This window comes from Pogonomyrmex barbatus, unplaced genomic scaffold (assembly GCF_055798465.1).
Source record: "Pogonomyrmex barbatus isolate J1 unplaced genomic scaffold, ASM5579846v1 scaffold20, whole genome shotgun sequence".
NCBI classification, from domain to species: Eukaryota; Metazoa; Arthropoda; class Insecta; order Hymenoptera; family Formicidae; genus Pogonomyrmex; species Pogonomyrmex barbatus.
Window position 1 is genome coordinate 2,346,349 of NW_028297117.1, and position 26,122 is coordinate 2,372,470.

Sequence of the window (26,122 nt, forward strand, 5' to 3'; positions counted from 1 at the left end):
GCATATACAGATGTGAGTTCTTGCTTCAGTGTGCGTGGTCAGCCTATCCCCTCCATAGCTGTAGCGCGTGCATCGTGGTGCGACTGGTATCACTGCTACGGAGTGCTCCGGTTAGTGCGTGATACGTTGCCGACTCGGTTGGATTCGCTCGTTGTTGTTTCGCGACGTTGAAAAACAGTGAATGTCGTGACGCGGTATGTGTCGATTGTCGGTGCGTCTCGTCGACGTCGCCGCCGAACGTGTGTGATCCATCGCCCCGTGAATCGTCGGCGATCGCCCGAGGACAGTTTAAATCGGTGTTGTTACGTAGTATTTACGTAGTATTTACGTAGTACCCTCGTAGTACAGACACCTTATTGCGCGGTTTGCCTCGCTTCGCCTCGCCTCGTCCCGTCTTGCCTTGGCTCGCCTCGTCCAAGTCTCGTCTCGCCCGTCCGGTCGTCCCCCGTGTCTCGCTGGAACACGAAGGTGCATGCTACCGTAGATCGAGCGGATCAGCACGCCTCGCGACATACAGGCGGATGATGTTGGATCGCGACACGGCGATACATCTCGTCGCCGGAGGGTGGGTATTATTTTCGTCCAACGCGCGCGCGCGCGCATCTCCGTCTGACCCGGCCCGGCACGGCTGTTCTGCGTCACATCAGCCTTGGCAAATCTTTAGGACCATCCGATTTCTTTTGCAATAGTTCCGATTTACGCGATCTCGATTGGGTCGAAGGGGGCGTCTAATAGCCTTCCCAGATCACACCCGGTCTGAATTAGGTCGAGCGCGACGAGGACTATTTCTTCCCCTCGAAAGATCCTCTTTAATCGGCAGTACGTTTAATATGTACACAGGATATTTCGAAAAAGAAAACATGATCGAAGCTGATTTTCTACTTGAACGTTTTTTGTCATCTGCGAGTCAATTTTTTTTGACTCGCAGATGACAAAAAACGTTATTGATTTTTCTTCAAGAATATTGGAGATAAATCTTTTGCTTGACAAACTGATAAATCTTTTAGTTATTGTTGATTAAAGATATATAAAGGTTAATTTCAGGTTGAAGTTTAATATACAATGCATTAACAATTTTAATTGTTAAAATAACACTTATTTATATATATTCTTATATGTCAAATAAGAAAATAATGATCCTGTTGACAAAATTGTAGGAAGCAGAAAAATCGTGACAATTTAGTCAAAAAATTAATTCATGCTATTTTCGTAATAATTCATAAAATAAAATTATAAAATAAAAATTTTTAAGTTTGATGAAAATGTAAAAAAGTAGACATTCAATATTAAGAATTTTTAGCAATTAATTTCTCTTTCTTTCTATTTATTGTTAGAAAACTAATTTTAACATGATTAGAAAAACTATATCAAAACTAGATATCTATAAGAATTTTATATATATATATATATATATATATATATATATATATATATATATATATATATATATAATTATAGATATCTAGTTTTAATATAGTTTTATATATATATATATATATATATATATATATATAAAATTCACGATTCACGTACGATCCTTTTCTCTCTCTTTCTCTCTCTCTCTCTCTCTCTCTCTCTCTATATATATATATATATATATATACAGAGAGAGAGAGAGAGAGAGAGAGAGAGAGAAAGAGAGAGAAAAGGATCGTACGTGAATCGAATATGCGATCAAATTTCGACTCTTGATCCATTGTAAGTCCATTGAAAATGCACTTACATTGAAATGAGTATCCCAAATTTAAATTTGAAAGACAAGTATAGAGGAGCAAAGGAAGATCAAATATATAATTTCTCTTCAGTCTGTGTCATGATCTAACAATATAAGTGTAATGCAAGCAGGCGTCTCCATGATAGGCACAAAAATGAGATAAACCGATCTTATCACGAGAGCATGCAATTTATAAACGCATTACTGACAATGAGATAAAATCAACTCATTTAGTCTCTGCATTTCGAACATTACGGAAATAATACGCTTCAATTAATTTGTCTCAATATTCAAATCATTGTAAAATAAATCTTTGTTTTACATAAATATTTTGGAATTTTCCTAGGAGAATGTTATATATTTAAAAAAAAAACGTGGGCAGCTTTGACGCAGTTACTAATAATTATCGAACAACACGCGATAAAAGCATGCGTATGAAACGCAGCTTCAGATTCGCGATGTGTGTATTCGCGATTTCTTGTAAAAGCTATTATTATATTAAACTGACGATGCGCGCGTAGTCGTAATTGCAACGAAATTATCAGACAATTATTTTTAACTTAATTAACGAGTTACATTCCAGTGGCAGATTATACGCGCATCGTTTACGAGAATAACTATATAGTGCAACTATAGTGCGCAAAACGGATGCAATCGGCAATTTTTCTAGATAAATAAGATATCATCGAGAAAAGCAGTTTCTAGCTGAGATTTTTTTTCATTCTTGGTAATTATAATACAAGCTAATCTCTGTATTGCCGTCTTATCGGCAATAGTAATAAATTTATCACGTTTGCTTTTTACAATAATTACGATGTGCATTGAAAAAGAGAATTGCACAAAAGAAGCCTGAGGTTGAATATTACTGATAACCTTAACCGATTCTAACTCGGCAATTGTCGGCCTTTCTATTTTCTAGCCAAGATAAGACCGGTTTTTCACCACTATCATTTAACCCCAATAATGACCGGCCAAATCTGCTTTCTCTTTCTCTCTCTCTCTTCTCTTTATTTATTTAATATATAGGCCGTTTGCAAAGAGATGTTGAATCAGTTGAATTACAATTAAAAATAATGATTCGAATTATGAAATTTCCATAGAGAGAAAATCTAACTGGCTGGCGTGAATAAAAATATTATATTATTTGGAGTTGCGCAAACAATATTGACTTGTTTATTGGTTCTTGTTTGTAATACATAGAAAGATTTTAATTAATTTTTACTCATGATTGCACAATTAATCTTAAAAATACTCTTAACATGGATCATCATCATTGATTAATTCTCTTTAATTAATCTCATCTTTTTATATATATATATATATATATATATATATATATATATATATATATTTAATCAACAGCTACGACAAATGGAATAATGATAATAAATAATAGAACTCGTATACATATTCGTATAATAATAAGATAGAGTGAACAAGTAACAAGATTATTGATAGTTAATATTAATTAACTGTGCCTATATCTAAACTTTGGCATATTTGCATTGTAACAATATCTTTACAACATAGTATAACAATATACAAATTCTCTTGTGTTGTTATTTACAACACTACAAATGATAAACGATGACGAAGTTGTCGTTTGGAGTGATCAACCGGCTGGCCTTACCAATGCCGAAATGTAAGATTGTTATTTGCAAGATCGCGTGTGTGTGTGTGTGTGTGTCAGCTCATTCGGAAAGGAATTCGACGACGCAGTTATGCAAAATATACGTGTCAGGCGCCACGTACTTGCATTCGCTAACCTGACGCGCACACGCACGTGGACGCGTCATGTTTGCAAGTTTTTAGACGTGCTGCAAAGAATTAATCTGAATTTTCGATTGGAAAAATCCTTAATATAATATTCACTCGCGATAACCCAGAAAAATCATCCCTCGTGTACGATAAAACTGACTGAGATTGCGTCATACATCTAATTTCGTGTTAGAAGGGAAAAGATTTTGTCAGATCACGAGACTCGTGTAGGATTGAAATGTAAAATTCAATACTTGAGGAAATAAATAAGCTGTAAAGCTCGTGAACTGTTCGATCTAGGAACTACGATCTAGGAATCTGTTGATGTGATTATAGTGATGTAAAGAAAAAGAGAGAGAAAGAGAAAGAGATTGCATTTGTTGATGCAATTCTGTCTAGTCATGAAAGATTGTTCTTTGAATCGCAGAATCGAAGTTTGTAATTCATGTTGATAGAAGTTTAATGACAAATCGTTAAACCTTTGTCTTTTAACGCTGAATATTTTGGTGTCTTAAAACTTGAATAACCAGTCAGAATTATCATATAATTAATAGTTCTACTTAATCAAGGACAAAGCCATACAATTCTCTTTAATCCGCTGAAACTTCATATACAGTTTTCTGTATAATTCTTTATAGCTTTTTATTTTGTATAATTTAGAATCTAAGGGCTATTCATAATTAGTTCTTATATTTAAGATCTTATAAACCACAAATCATATTAGCATCTTAAGTATCAAGTTAAGACGATATATATATATATATATATATATATATATATATATATATATATATATATATGTTCATATAACAATTTTGAAACTATTTTTAAGAAATAATATTTTTTAGAAAAATATTAACATTTTTTAAAATTTGTATGTGAAAGAAAATATATTCTATACTATTCGAAACAAGACCGGACTATGACTAATTAGCCTAAATGTCTTATTTCTAATATACCTGTCAATTATATTGTGAGCACTGTTAGAGCGTTCCGTATATTTCTAAGTTGGAATATCGATCTTGCGATATCGAATCTTGCGTTTCTGCTTTCTTTATTCAGAAGTAGATCAATTGAAAGGTCAAGTAAGTAAACTTGTACATTACAGGGACTAGCATTTCTCATTTGACAACAGAGGGAAGAACTAAACGATTTATTTACCTCGAAATACTGCGCGTTAGAAATTCCATTCCGAGACTATGAATTTACAAGATTTGTGATACTAGCTAAAAGTTATGTAGCTCTAATGAATTGGAAAAGCTTGTTTTAAAGAGAAATATTTATATTTACCATATAAATTGACAGTAATCCAGAGAACTTTTCTCTTCGAGAACTTGTACATTGATTGAATTAACAAGACAACATGACTCTTGACATATTTATCACATAATATTGCAATTGTGTTTATGTATATTTTCGTAAAAAGCAATATTGCAAATATTGTAATATTAATTGGTTGTTAAATATACATTTCAATTTATTATTTCATTATGCCTCAATTTGTGAAATATAAAATTACAAATTCACGAAATAATTTTTCCCTTAATTTTCTCAATTATTAAATTTTTTACATTTTTTTTAAATGATTGCTCAATTATTAAATTTTTTACATTTTCCTATTCGAAAGCGATTGCTTCAAACATTTCCTGTACATAAATATGATAAAAGCCTTCTATCGAAAATCTATGTATCACTATCGAACACTATTATTTGAATTAATAGAATTATCATAGCTAATTTTCAATCATAAAGAATATATAAATATATAAATAATAAATATATAAATATATAAATGTAAATACGCACCTGCTTTTCAGTACGGAAAGATACATTGATTTATGATGCATAACGTGTGAATGGGATGCTAATTTCTTTCTTTTGAACTTGATAAAAGGTTTGACATATATTATGCAATGATGATTTCGAGGGCAAACAAATTAAATTAGCTATGGAGAGACCTTCCAAGATCAAAGATATTTTTCTCCATTAAATGAAAATTATGTATAAATATAATTTAGAAGACTTCAAATTAGTGTGTATATATATATATATATATATATATATATATATATATATATATTAACATTTTTTAAAATTTGTATGTGAAAGAAAATATATTCTATACGCATATATATATATGCGTATAGAATATATTTTCTTTCACATACAAATTTTAAAAAATATTAATATTTTTCTAAAAAATATTATTTCTTAAAAATAGTTTCAAAATTGTTATATGAACACACACACACACACACACACACACACACACACACACACACACACACACACACATATATATATATATTTTTTTTTTTTTAATTAAAGTTTAGCTAAAATTGATTTAATTTAAAATAAAATATTACAAAAATGAATAAAAAATGTAATATTTGGTTATTTTTATTTAATTTTTTAAAGTTTAATAAAATCTTTATTTTTTATATATAAAATGATACATTATATTATAGAAACGCAACAAATTAATAATTCAATATCGCTTTTTTATTTATATATTTAATATTCATCATTTGAATATCAGAATGCGAGTGCGAATTTTTACAAGCATGAATGTGATAGTGATAACATGTTGTAACAACCGTGAATATCGATTCACTAACACTGCTAATTGCTTTGCGATTCGACAAAAGATGACTGTCAAAAGTCTAATTGGAAAGATTCGCGAAATTGTGTCAATAATGTTTGAGAATTTACACCAAATAAATATTGATATTCCTACTTCGTTCAAATTATGCGATATTTCTCATGCTTTTACTGTTATCTTAACAATTATTTATAATTTTTATCTTGCCGTAATTTCTAGTCAGATAAGATAAGAAAATCTGATTACCTACATCTGTCGCAAACATTTTGTTTTCTCAATATATGTTTTATTTTGTTTGTAAACAAATTAATTATAGTTAGAACTTTATTGTCACGATTAGAAAATTTTATTATTTAGGTACTCTTAATAAAAATTATTATTTAGCTATTCTTAATAAAAATTATTATTTAGGTACTCTTGCATAATAAATTTTTTTTACACTTTCCAGAAGAAAATAACTATTTTTTTTTTATATCAGTTTTTTTATATAAACTGTAACAGTTAGACGTATATGTGTATGTGCACACACAACATACATCCATGTATTATCCATGAGTGTAAATAATTTTAATAATTAATTTAATTAATTAATTATTACGTATATCATACTTATCATAATATCCTTATAAATGCGAGAAATTATTAATCGATTGTAAATAGCTAATAATATTGATGAAGTTGTCATAAACTAATCGCAAACTAATCTTTCTTTTATTTTGCATAGAGTGGCTGGCACGGCAGGAGCAATAGTAACTTGTCCACTTGAGGTAGTAAAAACCCGATTGCAGTCATCATCTTCCGGTTTTCATCCACCACCCGTAAGCAAAGAATTCACATCTGGTCATCCAACATGCAAAGGTTCACCAACACCTGAACAACGCAGAAGGCTATGCACTGGATACCCCAGGTAAATTAATCAAAAATAATTAAATTAATTAATATCGATAATAATACTGATTGCACAATAATACTGATTTGGTGCTCTGTGTGTGTCGCAATTATAATTTAAATCAACTGTAGGAATTATTTTATAATGAACATAATGATTTACGACAAATATTTTGCATAAGATTTATTTTGAAGGTCTCTTGTTATTATTTTTTTATTTAACATGGAAGGCAAGGAAAATCATTAGAATTTTTAAGGCCATATAGAACTCCAACAAAAGCACTGGATCTCAGCGAAAACTTTATCATCTCTGAAACCTCTTGAAAATTTTCTAATAAATAAAATTTCGCCAAAATTCATTTTCAATTTTATCAATTTAAGTATTATAAGAATAAATCTTAAAACTTTTGAAAAATCCATAATTCCGAAGAAATTGTCAAGTTTTTGTGAAAAATTTCTCCCTTATTTTAGAAAATTTCCATTCGAAAATTAAAAAACCGCCAAAATAATTTTTTATTTTTATCAGATATTAGTGCAAAGTTGCAAGAATTCTCTTTAAAACTCTATATCAGAACTCTTTTCATAATATTGAAATTTTGAAAATATGAAGTAATAATTTTATACACATATTTATTTTTGCCATATATTAAACATAATCGTACGAATATGTGAGAATTCGATCGAGCAGCACACATCCAAAGAAAGATATACTCTTAAACATATCTTTCGATTTGTTCCAGGTATTCCAGTCATTTTGTAGCTCTCTCGCATTTTGGCGTCTCGACTTCACCTCCAGATTCTTCCCGGCACGCGCCGGGCATCTATCAATGCTTAAGGTACATCATCAAGAATGAGGGTGCACGAGGACTGTTTAAAGGTCTTGGTCCGAATCTCATTGGCGTGGCACCTTCCAGAGCGATCTATTTCTGCGCGTACTCCAAAAGCAAGGTCGCGTTCAATGCGATTCTGCCCCCTGACACTCCGATCGTCCACGTTTTCGCCGCATCCTGCGCTGGTAAGACTACTATTATAATATTAATATGCTAAATATATGTGCTACGATACGAACATATTAAAATCTTTCTATGTGTCTTGAATTTAATTTCGCGTTATTAAACAAATAATCGCTTTCAATAATAATTTTAATTTTAGAAATTTTAAAATGTATCTGAATTTTCAAACGAAAATTAGTTTAGCAATTATTCTACTTTTTAATGATGATTTTAATGGGATTTTTTACACTACACTGAAATTCGATTCTAATTAAAATCGATTTTTGTACATTTTAGCGATATTTGAAATTTAAATATACTATTCTTTAGTCTTTATTTTAATTGTTTGCATTTTTTTTTGTTCATTTTTCTATGACAAAAAATTATATAAAATATAATTGTACATTACAATTGATCATTTTTTTTTTAATTTTCTATTTTAAACAATGAATAAAGTAACATCGATTAGTAGCAGTAGGTACACAAGACTTTATAGTACTAACATATCGTATAATATTATACATATTATCATGTGCAATAACGACATATCAATTAAACCAATCCTTAAATCAATATATAGACAATACAGCTTGATACAATGTCTTTTTATATCGTAATTACTAAGATCATGTTACATAATATCGATCTTCTCGTGTCGTTTATTTTAAATCAACTTACGTTTTCGCCTGCAAACATTTCGCATATAACGATTTGCATTTGTTTACATTTATTATGCTTAAAATTATATTACACTGCATATGAAAAGTAGTATCGTCGCTCTATATCTCTCACAGCTATTTTCCATTGATTAGCTTCTATTTTTGCATCGTTCAACGGAGATAAACTATATTTTTACGCGATTATAATAAGTAAACCCGCAAGCTGAAATTTAATAATTATAATAATTAAAATAAGTTTTTATTAAAATAGGTTTTTTGTTATTTCTTCTTTGTGATACATTTTTATATGTATGTTGCATACAAATTTTGAGAAAAGTAAGTAACTATTGAAAATGAGACGATTTAAAATTAAATATTTTCTTAAAATATTGAATTCAGTCTTGGGATAAAATTAGACCTCTGTACATGAAATTATTTTTATTTAATTTCTTCATATATTGCATGCTCTATCAGCCATCTCATCAGAGCTTTTTCCATACTGCATATTCTCCTACATAAAACGTAATACGCTGACCTTGACGATAAAAAAAAAGAGAAAGATTAAAAGAGCGAAATCCATACGAGGAATATCCCTTGTTGCCCCGTCTCGTCATGTTTCCTTCGACAAATCCAATCACTAGAATGACGATAGATACATGATTAACGCTCGATGGGAGGGGGGAGAAATATTCTGCACGTCATTCATACGTTTATCTTTAATGGATATATCGAAGTGCGGACGTCGCATTGCGAGTCTGACGCGCAGCTAGAACTCCCTTGATGTCGATAACCCTCGAGGACACTCGGTAGATATAACCACTGTTACAATTATATGCGCTCTTTATTTTTCTTTCGTTTATGCTTCGTTTATTCTCGTTGAATTTTCACAAAATAGACAATGTTCAACAGCCAACCCAGACAAAAATTTTTTCGTGTTAAATTTCGTCTAATGGAGTCGCCGACCAATTTCTCTTAATGAGAAAGAATTATTGAAAGAACGACCGAATTGAATTTTTTACTTTGTATAATTTTACCCTCGAAAAAATTAAAGTATTACATTTTTTTATCGATTTATAATTGCCACTAAAGTATTATTTAATATTCAGAAATGATGAAGTTTAAATCATTTAAACTCAGTAGTGTATTTGAGAGCTTGAAGACAAGCTTCATTATAAAAAGAACAAAAAATTTTAACTGTAGCAACAAAATTAAAAATGTCTTGCGTTTTTTCTTAAACATACATAAATCATAATATCAATTAATTTATATTTCATGAATTTATTTAAATTATTAATTTATTTAAATTTATTAATGTTTCATGAATTTAGTAAAATTCGCGTTTTATCCGCATAACACTGATTGTTACACAAATATATTGAACATAACTTGAAATAAAATAAATAATTGCATGGAAAATTACTTTAATAACCCCTTACGTGCAGTCTTTCTCATTTCAAGATCCTCGATTGAAATCTCCCGAAAAAAGGCAATGGAAGCATTATTGCATAATGCACTTTCCGATGTACACGTCTTCTCTTTCACTTACCTACGAAACTCTCTTATTCATAGACACCCGATAAATGGTAGTCAATAAGATTATTTCGCGAGTGATAAAAAAGTTTATCGCTCGGAATGCTGAACTTTGACCTCGAGAATACGATCCGTTTATTGTAGATCTGTTCGCAGGGGAGCCATGCAATTGGCACGTGTGTCTCCTCTCACGATACAATTGTTTATCATTCCCGCTTTTGCGTAACTACAGACTGCTCAAGAATTTCTTAACTGCGAATTCTTCCATTCGTTTAGACTTAATCTCAGGGAAAATAGAGATTGTTCTTGTTATAAAATTCTGCAGAATATAAATTGTTATACGGGATATAAATAAAGACTTCCAAAATAATATTGATTTTAAAGAATGAAAAAGTTTAATCTTAATAAAGTTTTCAAAATTTCATGCATAATTTAAATACTTAGAACATAAAATTTATAAATCTCGATAAGTTTTAGAAAAATGATGTCCAAACTGGTTCGAAGTTAACTAATGGAAACTGTTGGAAATGTTTTCCCATATTTTTATCATATAAATCATTCGTACAATTTTGCAAATAAAAAAGAAACTTTATTTTTATACTAATTGCAATGACGTATTGCTTGTTGGAATAACCAACTTTTCTAATGCTCTCAATTCTTTTATTTCTATTTACGTTGCAGCAAACGTTGATTGCCAATCAAAGATAACGATTGTTTACCCCTAGGATAGAATCTAATCTCTAGTACAATTACTATCATTGACGAGTTGAGTGTTATTTGTTATCATTCACATCTCGCATCTGTGCGAGAGTACGGATTACCTCGACTGTGAATATTCCTATCATGTGCACATTTACATACACACAGATAAGATATTACATAAACTCAACATATGTCTGCCGATCAATTTTTACAGAGAACTTCGTTATAGCTCGTAATAATTCCTGTTATTGTTTGTCTTTATAATAACTCATTGTGGCTCTTGCAGTCATTTTCTTTAATGGCTTTGAATTATTCCAAAAATAAACCGAGATAAAAAAACAGAATAGACTGATGTATGAACAAAAATGATAAAAAGCTAAGAGAGAATATATATACATTGATGAAAATAATTTTTTTAGCAGCATACTTTTTATAAAAAATTAAATAACGCATTTGTTTGTAAAGGATATTTATAACATATATATTATATACATAGACTAAAAGAACATTAAGGAGCGAAAAGTAAAATTTTATTAATATGATAAAAATTTTTGTTATTTTTCAGCTATATGAACTCTTTTGTTTTCTATTAATATTTTGCATATTAATTTTTAAATTGAAGGCATAAATTTTAATAAAACTTCAGAAATACTTTAACCACCAATCTGCAAAAGAAAAATTTGAATCTTAAACTTTTTTTTTTTATTTTTTTTCTGTGATGTTTTTGTAAATTTGACAAAACCAAATTTGCAAGAAACGCATTTATATTGACTTTTTATAATATAACGTGCATTTATCGACGTTGAGGCATTATTCTGATCTGTTTACTCAGTTCCATTATCATTCACAGATTCACCATTCAATGATTTATAATCAACATTCGAATGTTTACACATGAACAATGACATTGTTATAACGTATGTTACTTAACCGGCAATTTGCGTAAACAAATGATAAAAATTGCTTTCGGTCATTTATTGTTTAATTCGCACTTTATTCTTTTGAAACATTTGAAATTATTTTTCCTTTAACAGTAACTTGCTTCAAGGATATTGTGATATGCGTTACATGTTAAACTTGTCCTCTTGCATTATTAATCATTTCATAATAAGAAAATTAATATTTTTATTCAAACTTTATTAGCACTTAAATTTTGCAAACAAGGTTTTATATATATTGAACATTGATAAATTTCTAAGTTAGAAAGCTACGTATAATTATTTCGAAGATATTAGAATTTTGAAATAACACATGTTTTTTTTTTTATATCGCTAAAAAAAGTTGCAAATAAAAGACAAGTGTGGAAAGTGTAAGTTTATAAATATTATAAGCGTATAAATATCGAAATATCCGCCATAGACGTCACTTCACTTGAGATATACCGAAGTATCTATTTCTTCACTCTTTCACCCAACCTTGAATTATTTTTCGGATGTAGGAAGTCGCAGCAGGTGCGTGTTTGACAGTCTCCTTTCCTCTCCCTTTCTTCCTTCTCTGTCCTTCCCTTTTCCTCCCTTCCTCCCTTTCCCTCCTTTTGTCGCGTCGCTTCACCGGCAAGCGAGAGTGCCTCTCCGACAGTATACTTCTATTTTTAGCCGTCCTCACCACGTAATTCAATGCCCGCCTTCCATGCGTCTTGCGGTCGCACTGAACGTAAGCGACAGTAGCTCTATCATCGAAGAATCATACGACGCGACGGCCGCAACGGTGCAACCGGAATTGCGTCATAATTGCAGATAATACGGTATGCTAATAATACAAAGAGAAAGAGGGAAGACCGCTCTCTACGTCGTTCTCGCTTCAAAAACTCTTATTGATTATAAACAACGCCGCTCAAAGTCCAATTATATATATCCCATTTTGGACACTACTTTTATGTAATCTTACAAGATTGTACATATTTCCAAATTTTTTTTAGGTAATTAGATAAATGTCACTTCACAAGAAGTGACACTCGTCAAAGATTTTCAAATTTAAAAAAATGTATCCTTTTAATTAGGCTTTATTATTCTTGATTTGTCAAAAATTGAATCTTTCGTTTTCTTAAAGGTAAATGATTGATCATTAGATTTTCCCCAATTCCTTTGATCCTTCCTTGTTGCCAAAAAAGAAATTAAAATTCTCTATTAAATGTGTAATTAAAATTATTTTCCGCATAACCTTTCAAATGAGAGTATATAAAAAAATATAATTTTATTTCTTCGCGAAATAAAATTTCTATTTCGAAAATATATTTAAAAAAATCTAATAATCAAAAGAAAAAAATATAATTTATATCTTAATTTATCTTTTTCAAATATTACATTGCATAATTTTGCAATCATAATTTTTATGTCACATTTAATTTCTCAAATGCTTTTGAAGTGTCATATTATTTTAAAACATTTGCTGTGAAGATTAACATTCATATATAATATTTTGATGATATGTGAAGTTTTATATTCGTGCGATAGTTTTGCGTTTTATAATCGATTTTCTGGATCAAGAAAATTTACTTCAAACTTCTCACTCAACTTCTCTTTAACAATCGCTTTGAATGATTTATCATTCTGAAATTTGTTTCTTCAGAAGTTTATCTCTTCAGAAACTTATATGAGATTACGTAATCGCGATAATATGATCGATCTTCGGCGCTATTTCGAATATTTATTTCTTTTCTCAATTTGTCGAATTTTGCGTTCCGCATCGAGTGGAATTTCAGGTAATGCAAAAAAGTAAATAAGATATAAACAAGTCGCCGCCTGCTATAAATTGCGTGTTAAACGACACGTAGTACTCTCGGTTGCGTAACTCTCATGCATTACCCACATATTCTCGATATGTTATAAGTGGTACAATGCTCTGTCGACCTTTCGCAAAATCGGGTCAATGGGAAGAACAAATTCTATGAATTATAAAAATTTCAAATCTATGATAATACCCTATGCTATAAAAAAAAAATTAAAAATTACGCTCTTATCAATATAAATGAACCTTAATGAGGATTTTAATTAAGAAAGAAAAAATAAAATTGGATCTTATCTGACAATTAAGGGTGATTCAACACACTGACAAAAAATTAAAGTTAAGAGAATTTATTAATTTTGTATTCGGATGTATTGTTAAGAAATTATTGTTATACTTAGGAACGTGATAATCGAGTATTAAAATAATTTTCATGACGTACATACGCGAGATGCCAAAAACTGATGTTTTTATTTTCCGATAAATTAATTAGCTAGATTTATCTTTTGCGAAATATCTATCGAGCAGTAATATTTGAAATAAATTGCCATTTTAATCTAATTGATGAAAAAAATAAGGCGTCTGGTGATCCATTCTCGAAACACCGAGAACCGTGCGGATTCAATAAACGGCCGTTCACTTTTGCAGGTTTCATCGCGTGTACATTGACAAATCCGATTTGGTTCGTAAAAACCAGACTACAGCTGGATCACCGATCGCAAAAAGTCACAGCGATAGAATGCATGCGGAGGATATATCAACAATCGGTAAGATAACAAATTTTATTTTTCATCGCGATTTGCAATTCAAAAAAACTCTCATGAAACTGTCATGTCATGTGACATGTCGAAATTTGCTAATTTATCGCGTAGCTTTTCACACTTCTTAATTCTTAAATATACAAATTGCCGATCCTCCTTACACACACACACACACACACACACACACACACACACACACACACACACACACACACACACACACACACACACACACACACACATACATCTATATTTCTCAAAACTTAAAATAAATTTTACCGTGCGAAGAAAATAACGCGAAAAATCTATTTTCGAAAATATAAACCGTGAAAAGATAAAATAATTATTTTTTTCAGTAAATTATGCACATATTTTTTTAAATAAATTGTGCATATTGTATAAGATGTACGCATATATCCATCTATCTCAGAATAATTCTGATATAGAACTTATTTATTTTGTAACAATTATAATAATAACATTAATAATATAAAAACAAAATGACTAATATTATGAAAATAGCTGTTTCGATCAGCATCAATAAAAAATTACAATTTTTTAAATAGTTAAATGTAATAACAAAACATAAAGCAATTTTATATAAAATAATTTGGTATATTTATTTAATATTTTAAAGTCAAGAATAGTCATTAAGTAAAAATATGTGCAATCTTTCTTTTAATAATCTCTTTAAATAATTTTTAAAGGGAATAAATCAAACTAAAATATTATATCAATACTCGCTAAAAAATATTATGGATTCTGTTTATATTTATACTTCTGTTTATATTTTCTTTCTATATATCCAACAATTATCTATCTTTCTTTGGAATTGATAATTATCCCCTCGAGTTTTCTTCTTTCGTAAAAACTAAGATTTCTGTACTATTTCTTCATCATTTATCGATCGGTTTACTTAACGTCACAAGGTCATCATCAGAATTACGTCGCACGTTCAGGGAAACACATCACAGAATGAAAATCTGAAATAACTAAGGGATCCCCCCGAAAATATCAACAACGATATTATAATGACATCAATAAATATTTAGCGAACGTTAGTGGCGGCCAAGATTATTTTCTCGGCCGGTGCAATGATAGATATAGCATTTGTTGTGTTGGAACGAAGTAGTTTCATCGGATATAGAACTGACGTAATCATTCTTCAATATCGGATGCAAATATTGAAGTTTTTTTGGCTCGAAGAAGTTTTATAATTCGATATAGAATAAGATATAAAAAGATAGACAATTATTTCATAATGATACATTAATTATATAAGCTTCACGAAAATTTCAACCATGAAAAAATTAGATATTTAGAAATTTCTCTCTCTCTCTCTCTCTCTCTCTCTCTCTCTCTCTCTCTCTCTCTCTTTCTCTCTCTCTCCCCCCTTTCCTTAATTGTAAGATAAGAATTGCATTTAATTAATTTTAAACTGTATGAAGATAATTGTTTATATTTAATGTATATATTAATATACATTAATAATATAGTAATATAATAATAAAAAATAAAATGATAATATGTAATAACATATTGAAATTATTTTTCCTAAAAAAAGAACAATGCAACAACTTTTATTGACAAAATTTGCTTTGAATGAACAATTGTTACTTGTCGTTTGATTTTATGGACATGTGTTAAATTGAATTTGATTACTTGGAGAAGTGAGTGCACAATTTACATGCATATACGTATTAAAATTGCGTTCGACACATTGGAATCGAGCCAACTTCAAAACTGGCACCATGAATAGTACACCTACGAATAGAATATCCAAGTAAAAATATCTTGGAAAATTCCACACTGTCTTGAGCAACGTTCGTGTAATAAACAGATGTGTACATCCCATATTTTATTTCATCATGTCATGGATCGTTACATGAAATTCTGCTAATATCAATCATAAATATATAAGTAATAGAGTTTTATATGAATTTTGTTACAATTGTGATGCGATTATAAGATTGTAAAAAATAATAAATGAAATAATAAATGATAGTGAGAATTAACATAAAACTCACATCATTAATATAAATAATATTTAGAGAATAATGTTATAACAAAAAGTTTAAATATAGAAGAGAAATATGTATGTGAATATTATATTTTTTTACAATATTATTATAATAAATTAAAAAATAATGTTGAAAATGTAAATAAAAATTAATAAATTATAATGAAATAATGAATACTCGCATTTTATGATATGCGATTCTGAATTGATAATATGATAATTATCTCTTGGTTATTGATGAGGCTTTCTATCATTATCAAAATACTTTTGATATCAAAATATCTGTCTCAATATCGATCAGCAGTACACATTTCTGAATTTTTGAATTGTGAATAGCATCTTAAATGTTTTTAACTTTCTTATCATAGGTACGAATATACCCGACTTGATGCTATCTTTAATCAAGCACGCAGATATCACGTGTTCTCTCTTTTGGACCACTAAGTCCAAGTTTGAATATATCATTGATAAGAGATTATATCATTCTTCATTTTATCTCTATTATTTCATTATTCAAATACTTAATTTTTATGTATGAAAGTTATGTGTAACTTTATTATTGATGATCATGATTATTGTATAATTATGAAATATTTGCACTATATACATATGTATACATATGTATTATGCTTGCAATTACATATATATGTAATTATTTTACATTAATATTAATGAATTTATTTAAAAAAAACTTACATTTAAATTACACAATTTAATTTACATAATTTTATTGTTCAATTAATTAAATATTTATAATAAATTTTAATTATTTTATTTTTCTTTATTTTTTTTCTTTTGATTCTTTTAATATTATGAAATTAGAATATAGCGAATTTATTACATTGATTTGCTCATTTCACAATTTTAAAATTTAAAGTTTACAAATCCAAATGCAAATACATTAAATGTAATATGTAATATGAAAACTAAAAATTAAAAATATAATAGATTAAGATATCATGGTGTTTATATATATTTTTGTTGTTTTTTCTAGGGTATCCTGGGATTCTACAAAGGTATCGTGGCATCCTATGTAGGCATAAGTGAGACTGTGATACACTTTGTGATATACGAAGCTGTGAAGGCATGGCTAGCTACACATAGGTCGCGGGCTTCTCAGACAGACGATAGAAAGACGTTCCGTGATTTTATCGAATTTATGGCGGCAGGTTCATTTTCGAAAACGATAGCCTCAACTATTGCCTATCCTCACGGTAAGAACGTTATTCATTATCTCAGAATACATAGAGTTCATGAAACTCTCAATTAATTTCACAACGAACAAAACAAAAATTTTTGAAGTCTTGTTTAGTGGAAATTACAATTTCCACAATTTGCCTATAACTATAATTTATTCAATTGTCACTACTTATTGATATTATCAAAAATAAAAAACTCTCCAATTAAGATTATCCACGTTTGTATCTACAGGCTCTCTATATACAGGCATTTCTCAACATTCGCGATTCGTAATACTATAGCAAGAAAATTCTTGAAAAATTAAGTATGAAGCTTATTTTAAGCAGTAGTTTTCGAGATATAAAAATTGTAAGCTGGCCAATCATATACTACTTTTAGATGGACGCTTATCCATGAATCGCGCGTGTAATAGCGAACGCTTCAGATTATATGAACATGTGATCAGATGGACAGACATACAGACGCGTCCGTCGTCTACGGACTACTGGTTTTACTTAATCACTATCAAAAGCAGTCTTTTAAGAACCTGAAAATACTGTAAGATATAGGAAACCGATCGAATTCGCGAACTCCTATTCGTGACATTTAGTCTGCATGATTACGCTAGTTCCATATCATAATTATTAATTATTTTCGATACTCGAGAAGCTCAACAGAAATCAATTTATACCGATAATTATGGATTACAATTCTAATCTGTACAAATACAAATCTGTATAAACAACTGATAAAACCATTATCTAGCAATGAACTGAAACTATGAGGATATATATCGAAAAAAAGTTTTTGTACTTATAGCAATATAATCTAAAGACTACTACACTACTACACTATTAATAGAGACTACTACACTATTAAAATACATTTTATTGGGAAATATTTTGTTTAAATAAATTCAAATAGGTATTCAAGATACTCCTGCCTGCCATATATAGCCGCGAATTTTTTTATTGATTGACATATCGATTTAAATACATATATGCGCGCGCGTGCGCACACACACACACACACACACACACACACACACACACACACAATATTTTATTTTTTATTAAAATTGCATTGTGTGTGATCTGTTTTATGCATGCATTTGATGCAGAGCATGAATAATATAATATAATATAACATTTTCTGTTTTGATTCCATTAATGACAGTACATTTCTTTCTTTGCTATTGTCTTGTGAATCTTCATCGAATTGATTTCGGAAAAGATAACGTCAGTTATATACTTATATACGGACGCTAGATATATTATATTTATCTACAAATATTCGTAGTAGTCTGTTATTTGAATAAAATAATATCAGATCTATTATACTATACTAATTTTGAAATCATTACTGTACATAAGCTCGCGTGCATTTTTTTCATAGAAAATTGACATATTGCATGATATCGAGACATTTCTTTACAGAAGACTGCATCATTATATCAGGTTATTTTCCAATCATTATAACAGTAGGAAATCAAGTTTTATGATTGCATATTTCCTGTGTACTTTTATTACATTGACTTATTTAAATATCAGCCATATTATTGGCATAAAAAACACACAAAATTCTTACATACGAATCCCTTTCAATTATACTTATAATTTTAAGGAAATTAAAATTTCAATCTAGAAATTGAATAAACAACTTCTATATTGATAAATATACAAGTTATCTATCTGAGATTGAAATTTTTTAATTTAAATTAAAAGTTACAAATACATCTTTATTTAAAAGAGTATTCTCAATTTCTCATAAATTCATGAATTGGATTTGCGATATGGTTGAGAAGTGAAAATAATCGTATCTGTTATGCTGTTCAGAAGTCGCAAGAACCCGTTTGCGAGAAGAAGGCACCAAATATCGCACATTCTGGCAAACTTTGAACACTGTATGGATGGAGGAGGGTATGAAGGGTCTCTATCGTGGCCTTGGCACTCAGCTAATTCGACAGATTCCAAATACCGCTATCATAATGGCAACATACGAAGCGGTAGTGTACGTGCTGACTCGACACTTCCATCCGGTTACAGTAAAATCAAGTACCGACGCGACATCGGAATTCTACAACGAAGCTAAAGCGAAGAGAGAGCTGGCCTAGGATTTGCTTACGGCCCCCGAGTAAAGGGCCACCTATCAACTATTTCCCTCTTTTCCAGTAGACGAATACCACACATACTTGAGGCAGCATAAAGTTTTGTCGCACGTCTAGGCGCATCGAAAGCAGCTGGAAATGCGTTCAATGTCCTAATCGTTGCTCCAAAAGGTACTCAAAAAGGTACCAGTTCTTTGGTCGCACTGTACTCTAAAAGTATAGCAAAAAGTAGTCCTTCCTCCTTTCAGATAGCATGTACATATCCCAGGCATGGACCCGCTGTATCTCGCAAGGAAAGAAAGGGAAAGGGAGAGAAAAATGAATTAAGGAAAGCAGATTTAGCGTCGAAATAGACGAAGGCTGAGACTTCGCTTCTCGCGAAAATGTGGACGTGCATGTATATCATGAACAAATGGACTTGTATTATATGCTACAAGATTTATTTGATGCAAGATTCTCTGCTCTAGAATCAAAACTCGCTCCGAGCCCGAAACGTGTGAAGTTCGCTATAATAGTCACTGTAGATTTTAGATCTCTGACGAGTTTTGATTCCGGTGCTATTTTTTATTCCACAATTTGTAGGTTTTTTCTTGCATCTCATCCTTTTTTTTATTTATAAGAAAAGATTTTAAAAAAATCTGAAGCTATAAAATTGCAGATGTATAGGAATGGATTCTATTTGTTATCGTACAATGCTCGATAAAAGAGCAGCAAATAATAGTTTGTGATTTACACCAGGCGCTTAGAATTTCTAAGTTGCTTCAAATAAAATCGCTATGTTAGAAAGTGTTTATTTTAAAGCTCGATTCTCTCGTGACATGGGTTGTGTGACGTCAGAGGCGAGAAATGACATGTAAAAAGTTTCTGCGTTATATAGCTATATCTTGTACTTTTCCCTTAAAAACATATTTTCGTATTCTTAAAACTTGTAAAAAATACCAGAAAATAAGATATCTGTCCAATAAATCGTAAAGGTGTAAAATAATTCTTGTAAAATAATTCTTGAAATAATGGTCACTGTTCAGCTATCAGAAACAACTAGATCTAATAATCTGGTAATTTCTGATAGCTAAGCAGTATACCATTTTACACTTTTATGTGATTTATTGGACAAATATCTTATTTTCTGGTATTTTTTACAAGTTTTAAGAATACGAAAATATTATTATGTTTTTAAGGAAAAAGTACAGGACAATGCTATACGACGCAAGAAATTTTTTACATGTCATTTTTCGCCTCTGACGTTATAATTCAATATGGCTGCAGAGAGACAACCGAGTCTTAAGTGATTCTGTTTAGACATGATATATTATGAGTCCGTTCCTTAAAGGCTTCAATACTTCCACTCTAGAATTCTAATGAAAATCATATTACATGCTTATAAAATTGTGATAAATATTTTGATATATTGAATTTTGTGAAAAAATTTTTTATTTTATATCCCATTTAAATTTTAAGTGATGTTATATCATACTTTGAGCAGTAATATTGAAAACAAGAACTACTTTATTCTGATATTAGCACATTTAGAAAATTTGTTATCAATAATAACATACTTGCAAAATTGTAAAATTATAACTAAATGTTTATAATTTTTCTAGTTCAATTATATTTGTTATGTGGCCCATTCTGTTATATTTATACATTATATATGAAGCAATTTCAAACAATTCTCGGAATTAACTGATACAATATTTGTAATTAAATAACATATAAAATGATAAATTTTTAATTCTGCCAAAACATCACAACATGAGCAGAGACATTAATCGTGTTATCATAAATATATGATAACAGTAATAAAAATAATTTCAAGTTTAGTACACTAAAAAAACAATTATTATCTTTTGCAATGTATGATTTAGAATGCAACAGCACAATTGAAAAACTTCTTGCAAAATAGTTCTCAGGAATGTTTTTAATAGTTTTGTTGTCGTTAATAAAAATATATAATTACACAAAAACATTTCGAAAAAATATAATATAAATAATCAAATATGTCATATTTCTTAGAAAAAAGGAAAATAAATATTTTTGAAGCTACCTCCTAAATTTTATAAAGTTTTATAAGAAGATTTTCAATAAATTTAATTTTATTTTACTATTGTAACGATAATTCTGTTTAATTTGTATTTTTTATTTCATCATAATTTTCTTATATATTTCCAACAACCAATTTTGTCAATTTTCAATCTTGCAGATGTTTTTGCCGATATCTCGTTAACATATGATAAAACTCAATTTTTCCTTAATGAACGTGTACGTTTTAATTTACTCTTAAAGACAAAAACAGCGATATTAATGTTAGAAATATCTGTCAGAGGACTAGCGTGTGTTAACTGTTCTAATAGTTTCCATTTTATTTATGTAGTAAAAGATGTCACGACGTTATGTACATATCGAACTATAAGCTTTAGCTACACATTTACATGTGAACGTTTATATTCAATTAATTATATATAACATTGCATGATATATGATCTTTAGTAAAAGAGCAGAGAAAGTATTACAGAAACATAAATCATCGATATACTTACTAGTGTATATCTCTTATAGATCTGTTATCAGACATACAAAATAGTTAATAATTTATCACTATTTGTTTCTTTAATTATCCCGAGACATATGTAACTATTTTTGTGAAAAGATATTAAGCAAATGTAAAGGAATTTTAAAATTTCTACAAAGATTGTTTGAAGAAAGAAATATTAATTTGTTCCTTTAAATACCATGTAACAATGGTTACAGAATAACTTCTTCCTGTTCCCAATTTTTATAATCTTGTTTTTTAATCTCAAATTTCTTTCTGTTGAAGCATAATACAAGATTATAATTTTAATTTAAAATATTTCATTACAATATATTTATCTTTTTAAATATGTGCCATTTTCCTTAGATTTTTATTAATTGTAATACCAGTTATGTCATAATGTGATTTAAGTGTTTTTGTTTCTGCACAATGATTACATAATTTTCTGATAATGAAGTTATATATACATTAACATTTTATGTCAACATTCTAGAATTATATTCAATATGTTCCGCACAATTTTATGGTGTTCCAAAGTAGTTTATACTATATATTTATGTATCGTTTTCTAAAATCAGTTCAATCTGTTCTGATCAAGAAAATGGAGAATGGAAATATATAGTTAATATATGCGTACATTTCACTGGTTATCTGGGAAGAAGTCTTTCTTCATATTATTATACGTAAAGAGAAGCTGTGATTTTATTTTATTCATTATCAGTGGAGCTTGGCGCTTTATCAATACAGCTGATTATACAATATAGAGTTTATGTACTCTGTCCTACAAGTCGTAAATTTGATTTAAAAGTAATTTTAAAAAATTGAGCTTTCAACGGTAACAAAAATTTACTTGATTTATTCACCTGGTTTATTCTTCAATTAATCTGAGATCAATTTTAATGAAAAAATAATTATAATGAAATTAGTATAAAAAATTAACAGATTCTCGATTGATAAATTGTGTAATATTTTTCAAAAATGAAGCCTAACAAGAAAAAATATGCGACTTTAGAACACTATGCGATGGATATGTTGATTGTTAACATCTCGTTGAGATATTCTACGATTCTACGATACTGTTGTCAATTGTAAATGTATGCTTCAAGAATGCAGATTCTAAGTGCCAGGCTGTTATTATAGTCATGCATAGTCATTTGCATAAGAATACCATACACCTCTTGAAGGATTGCAAAAGTGAGAATCGGATGTGTGTGCCAAGTTGTAAAATGTGTACAGATATAAGATAAGGAATCATTAAGGGATAAGCAATGAATTTTTCTAATGGAATCAGAGACGGTGAATGATGAAATATGCGAAAAGAATGTGAGAGAGAAAGAGAGTGAGAAAAAGTGTATTCGCGAGAAGCGAGTGTTTCGTTGAAGACTGACATACAATTATTTAGTATATTGGGAGAAAATTAATGCGTTACTAATACAAATACATGCAAGGTCTTGAAATTGCGCGGGAGAAAATTAATTTAAGTTTCTGGAAATTAAATGTAAAATATTAAGCACATCTTTATTTTTCTAAATAAAATATTTGTTCATTTCTTATTTTCCATTCATACTTGAATAGACTGCTGGGATGAAAATATTTAATGATTTGCAAAATATTAATCCAAAAATTTATCCAAATTGAACAATAAGAGAAGTTACTTTCGATTCTTCAATTTGTAAAATTGACTTTGTCAAAAATGAAGCGTCAATATGTAAAAAAATTGATTGTACATTTTCAATTTATTTTTTCACGTAGGATTACTTTCCCGATTACATTACAGGATATCCTGTATATGTATATAAGCTTATGATACCCGGTAAAAAAGCTGTAATATGTACGAATAAATGAAATTAATGTGTATATATAAATATCTCAATAAATAAATAAAAAATATGCCGTATAACATTAATTTCATAATCAATTTCGCGTCACACATCGAGAATGAAATTACGATCATATATCATATATCTGGCGAGTTTTCAAAATTCATTGCCAAGATTAAAAATCCCATAGTTCAAGTAATGTATATTACATGCATAGCAGCAAATTTTGGAATACTTCTAATCTTTTGCTGCAAATCGCTTTTCATTTACAATTTTATTCAAATTCAATCGACACTCTTCGACTCTTCTCGAATAGTATCGATTAAGTTTATCAAAATTACGTCAAGAAGTATGCTCCAAAATTTATCACTAACGCTAATAATATATAATATATGTTACACGAATTATAGATTTTTAATATAGTTAATTTTTTTTATAAAATATAGTTAATTTATAATATTAGTGAATTTTAGAACATACCCAAATGTGTCAACTGTGTTTTCTAAACTATTTATCTCAAAACGTCCTCTCTGGGAAAAATTTTACTCAAAATATATAGTACAGACAAAATATATAGTACGCAGAGAGGAACTTGAGAGCAGCCATCCCAGTCTTTTTCCTAACACTGTAAAAATCGCCGTACATTACTGCCACCAACGTCTATAATTGAGCCCGTGGAACTATAAGTCATATCTATTTTGCGACACTGCCGATAAAATCGTGTTTCACGAAACAGATGTGGTGCGTATCCGTGCTACATCCATAAATTGAGATGAAGAATGCATGTGTAATTTTATATATATATATATATATATATATATATATATATATACATTACGTTCGTGTAATTTTTCTCTTATATGTTATAGAAGTATAGATTAACACTGACATATTCAACATGATTTTTATTGATTTTTTTATATATTCATATACATGTAGTGTATTTGTAAAAAATTTCTTTTTGCTAAAAAATTTTTTATATAAAAACATAAATATATATATATATATATAAACATATATAATTCTATATATATAATTCTATACAAAATTAGTCCAATTTCGAGTAAGAAATGATAATGAAATTATCCCAGTGAAAACAACTTACAAGAGGAACACCAGGTGACTGGTCGAGATATTTTGATGTGCTTCATACAGGCTTTTCTTGAGTGAAAAAAAACAATACATGTCCGACCGTTCTTGCCAGTGGCCCATAGTTTCGAAAAAATTGATTTTTAAAAAATGAGTCTAGTCAGCCGATGTATGGGTGAAATCTTTATATGTTTGATCTTTACCGTCAAGCAAGAGCAGCGTAATACAGTCGGTACAGACGTTGGATTTGTATGAGATAGCTCGCACGTTCAAATCCTACCGTGTACACTTATTTTTTATTAAAAATATGTTCGTATCTGTAATTATTTATATTACTGTAGATGTTTGAAAAAAATTATTTATTTAATTATATCTGTATATTTTTTGTAAATAATTTTGTAAATAATTTTTAAACATAGGTCTATTTATTATTCAGCGTGTTTACCAAGTAATCTCAAGTAATTTGAGATATTTAGAGATAGGTATAATTTTGAACAGATTCCTTATATTTAAAATTAAAATCGCAAGATTTTGTATATTTTTTTACATCATTTGCTATTTTTTAACCACGCTAAAATGTAGCGTACTTCATCTAATTAGAAATCTTGTTTCTTTTTTGCAAATTACTATAGATGAATACCAAGAGGAAGTACTTGATACATTGGTTCATGAAAAAAATAAAGTTATAAAGAATAAAGAAATTGAATTGGTTGTCATGACATATGACGAATAATTTAACTATTCCGAGAAAGGACTACAAGTCTCACAGAATAATAAAAAATATTTGAAGTGGGTAGTGCAGTTCGAAGCAACGATGTGGGCTTATAAGAATGAAGAGGAAGAGTCGCAGATTAAATTTTATAAACTTAAAATCACACGCCTACAAGAAGAGATACAATGATACGAGGCCAGGAACCATTAAGATATTAAGAAATTTCTCGTATACATATGCAATACACAAATGAATTATAAACAGTTATTAATACAGTATAAAAATTTTTGAAAAATGATTAAAGTTATGCTAAGTGTAGTGTTAAACAATCCAAA

The 26,122-nt window shown here is 29.3% G+C and overlaps 1 protein-coding gene across 3 annotated transcripts; it reads left to right on the forward strand.

The window, feature by feature from the left end:
• The first annotated feature begins 68 nt into the window (after positions 1-68).
• Rim2 (replication in mitochondria 2) lies at positions 69-24,056 on the forward strand. Of its 3 annotated transcripts, none has more exons than XR_968373.3 (7): positions 69-565; positions 6,799-6,981; positions 7,703-7,977; positions 14,218-14,336; positions 17,345-17,564; positions 19,365-19,819; positions 19,885-24,056. XR_968373.3 is itself a non-coding variant. In XM_011646974.3 (6 exons), the coding sequence occupies exons 1-6, from the start codon at positions 522-524 to the stop codon at positions 19,640-19,642; spliced, it is 1,119 nt and encodes a 372-aa protein (XP_011645276.1). In that variant the 5' UTR covers positions 69-521; the 3' UTR covers positions 19,643-24,056. The 3 variants fall into 3 exon arrangements, 1 of the variants encoding a protein (XP_011645276.1); XR_968372.3 differs by having other exon boundaries at positions 19,365-19,807; XM_011646974.3 differs by having other exon boundaries at positions 19,365-24,056.
• The last annotated feature ends 2,066 nt before the right edge of the window (positions 24,057-26,122 follow it).

Excerpts from the sequence above, each read along its gene's own strand:
- Rim2 (XM_011646974.3), top strand. The coding sequence starts at position 522 with ATGATGTTGGATCGCGACACGGCGATACATCTCGTCGCCGGAGG. Across the intron at positions 566-6,798 it reads ATACATCTCGTCGCCGGAGG|AGTGGCTGGCACGGCAGGAG; the intron begins GTGGGTATTATT and ends TATTTTGCATAG. Across the intron at positions 7,978-14,217 it reads TTTCGCCGCATCCTGCGCTG|GTTTCATCGCGTGTACATTG; the intron begins GTAAGACTACTA and ends TCACTTTTGCAG.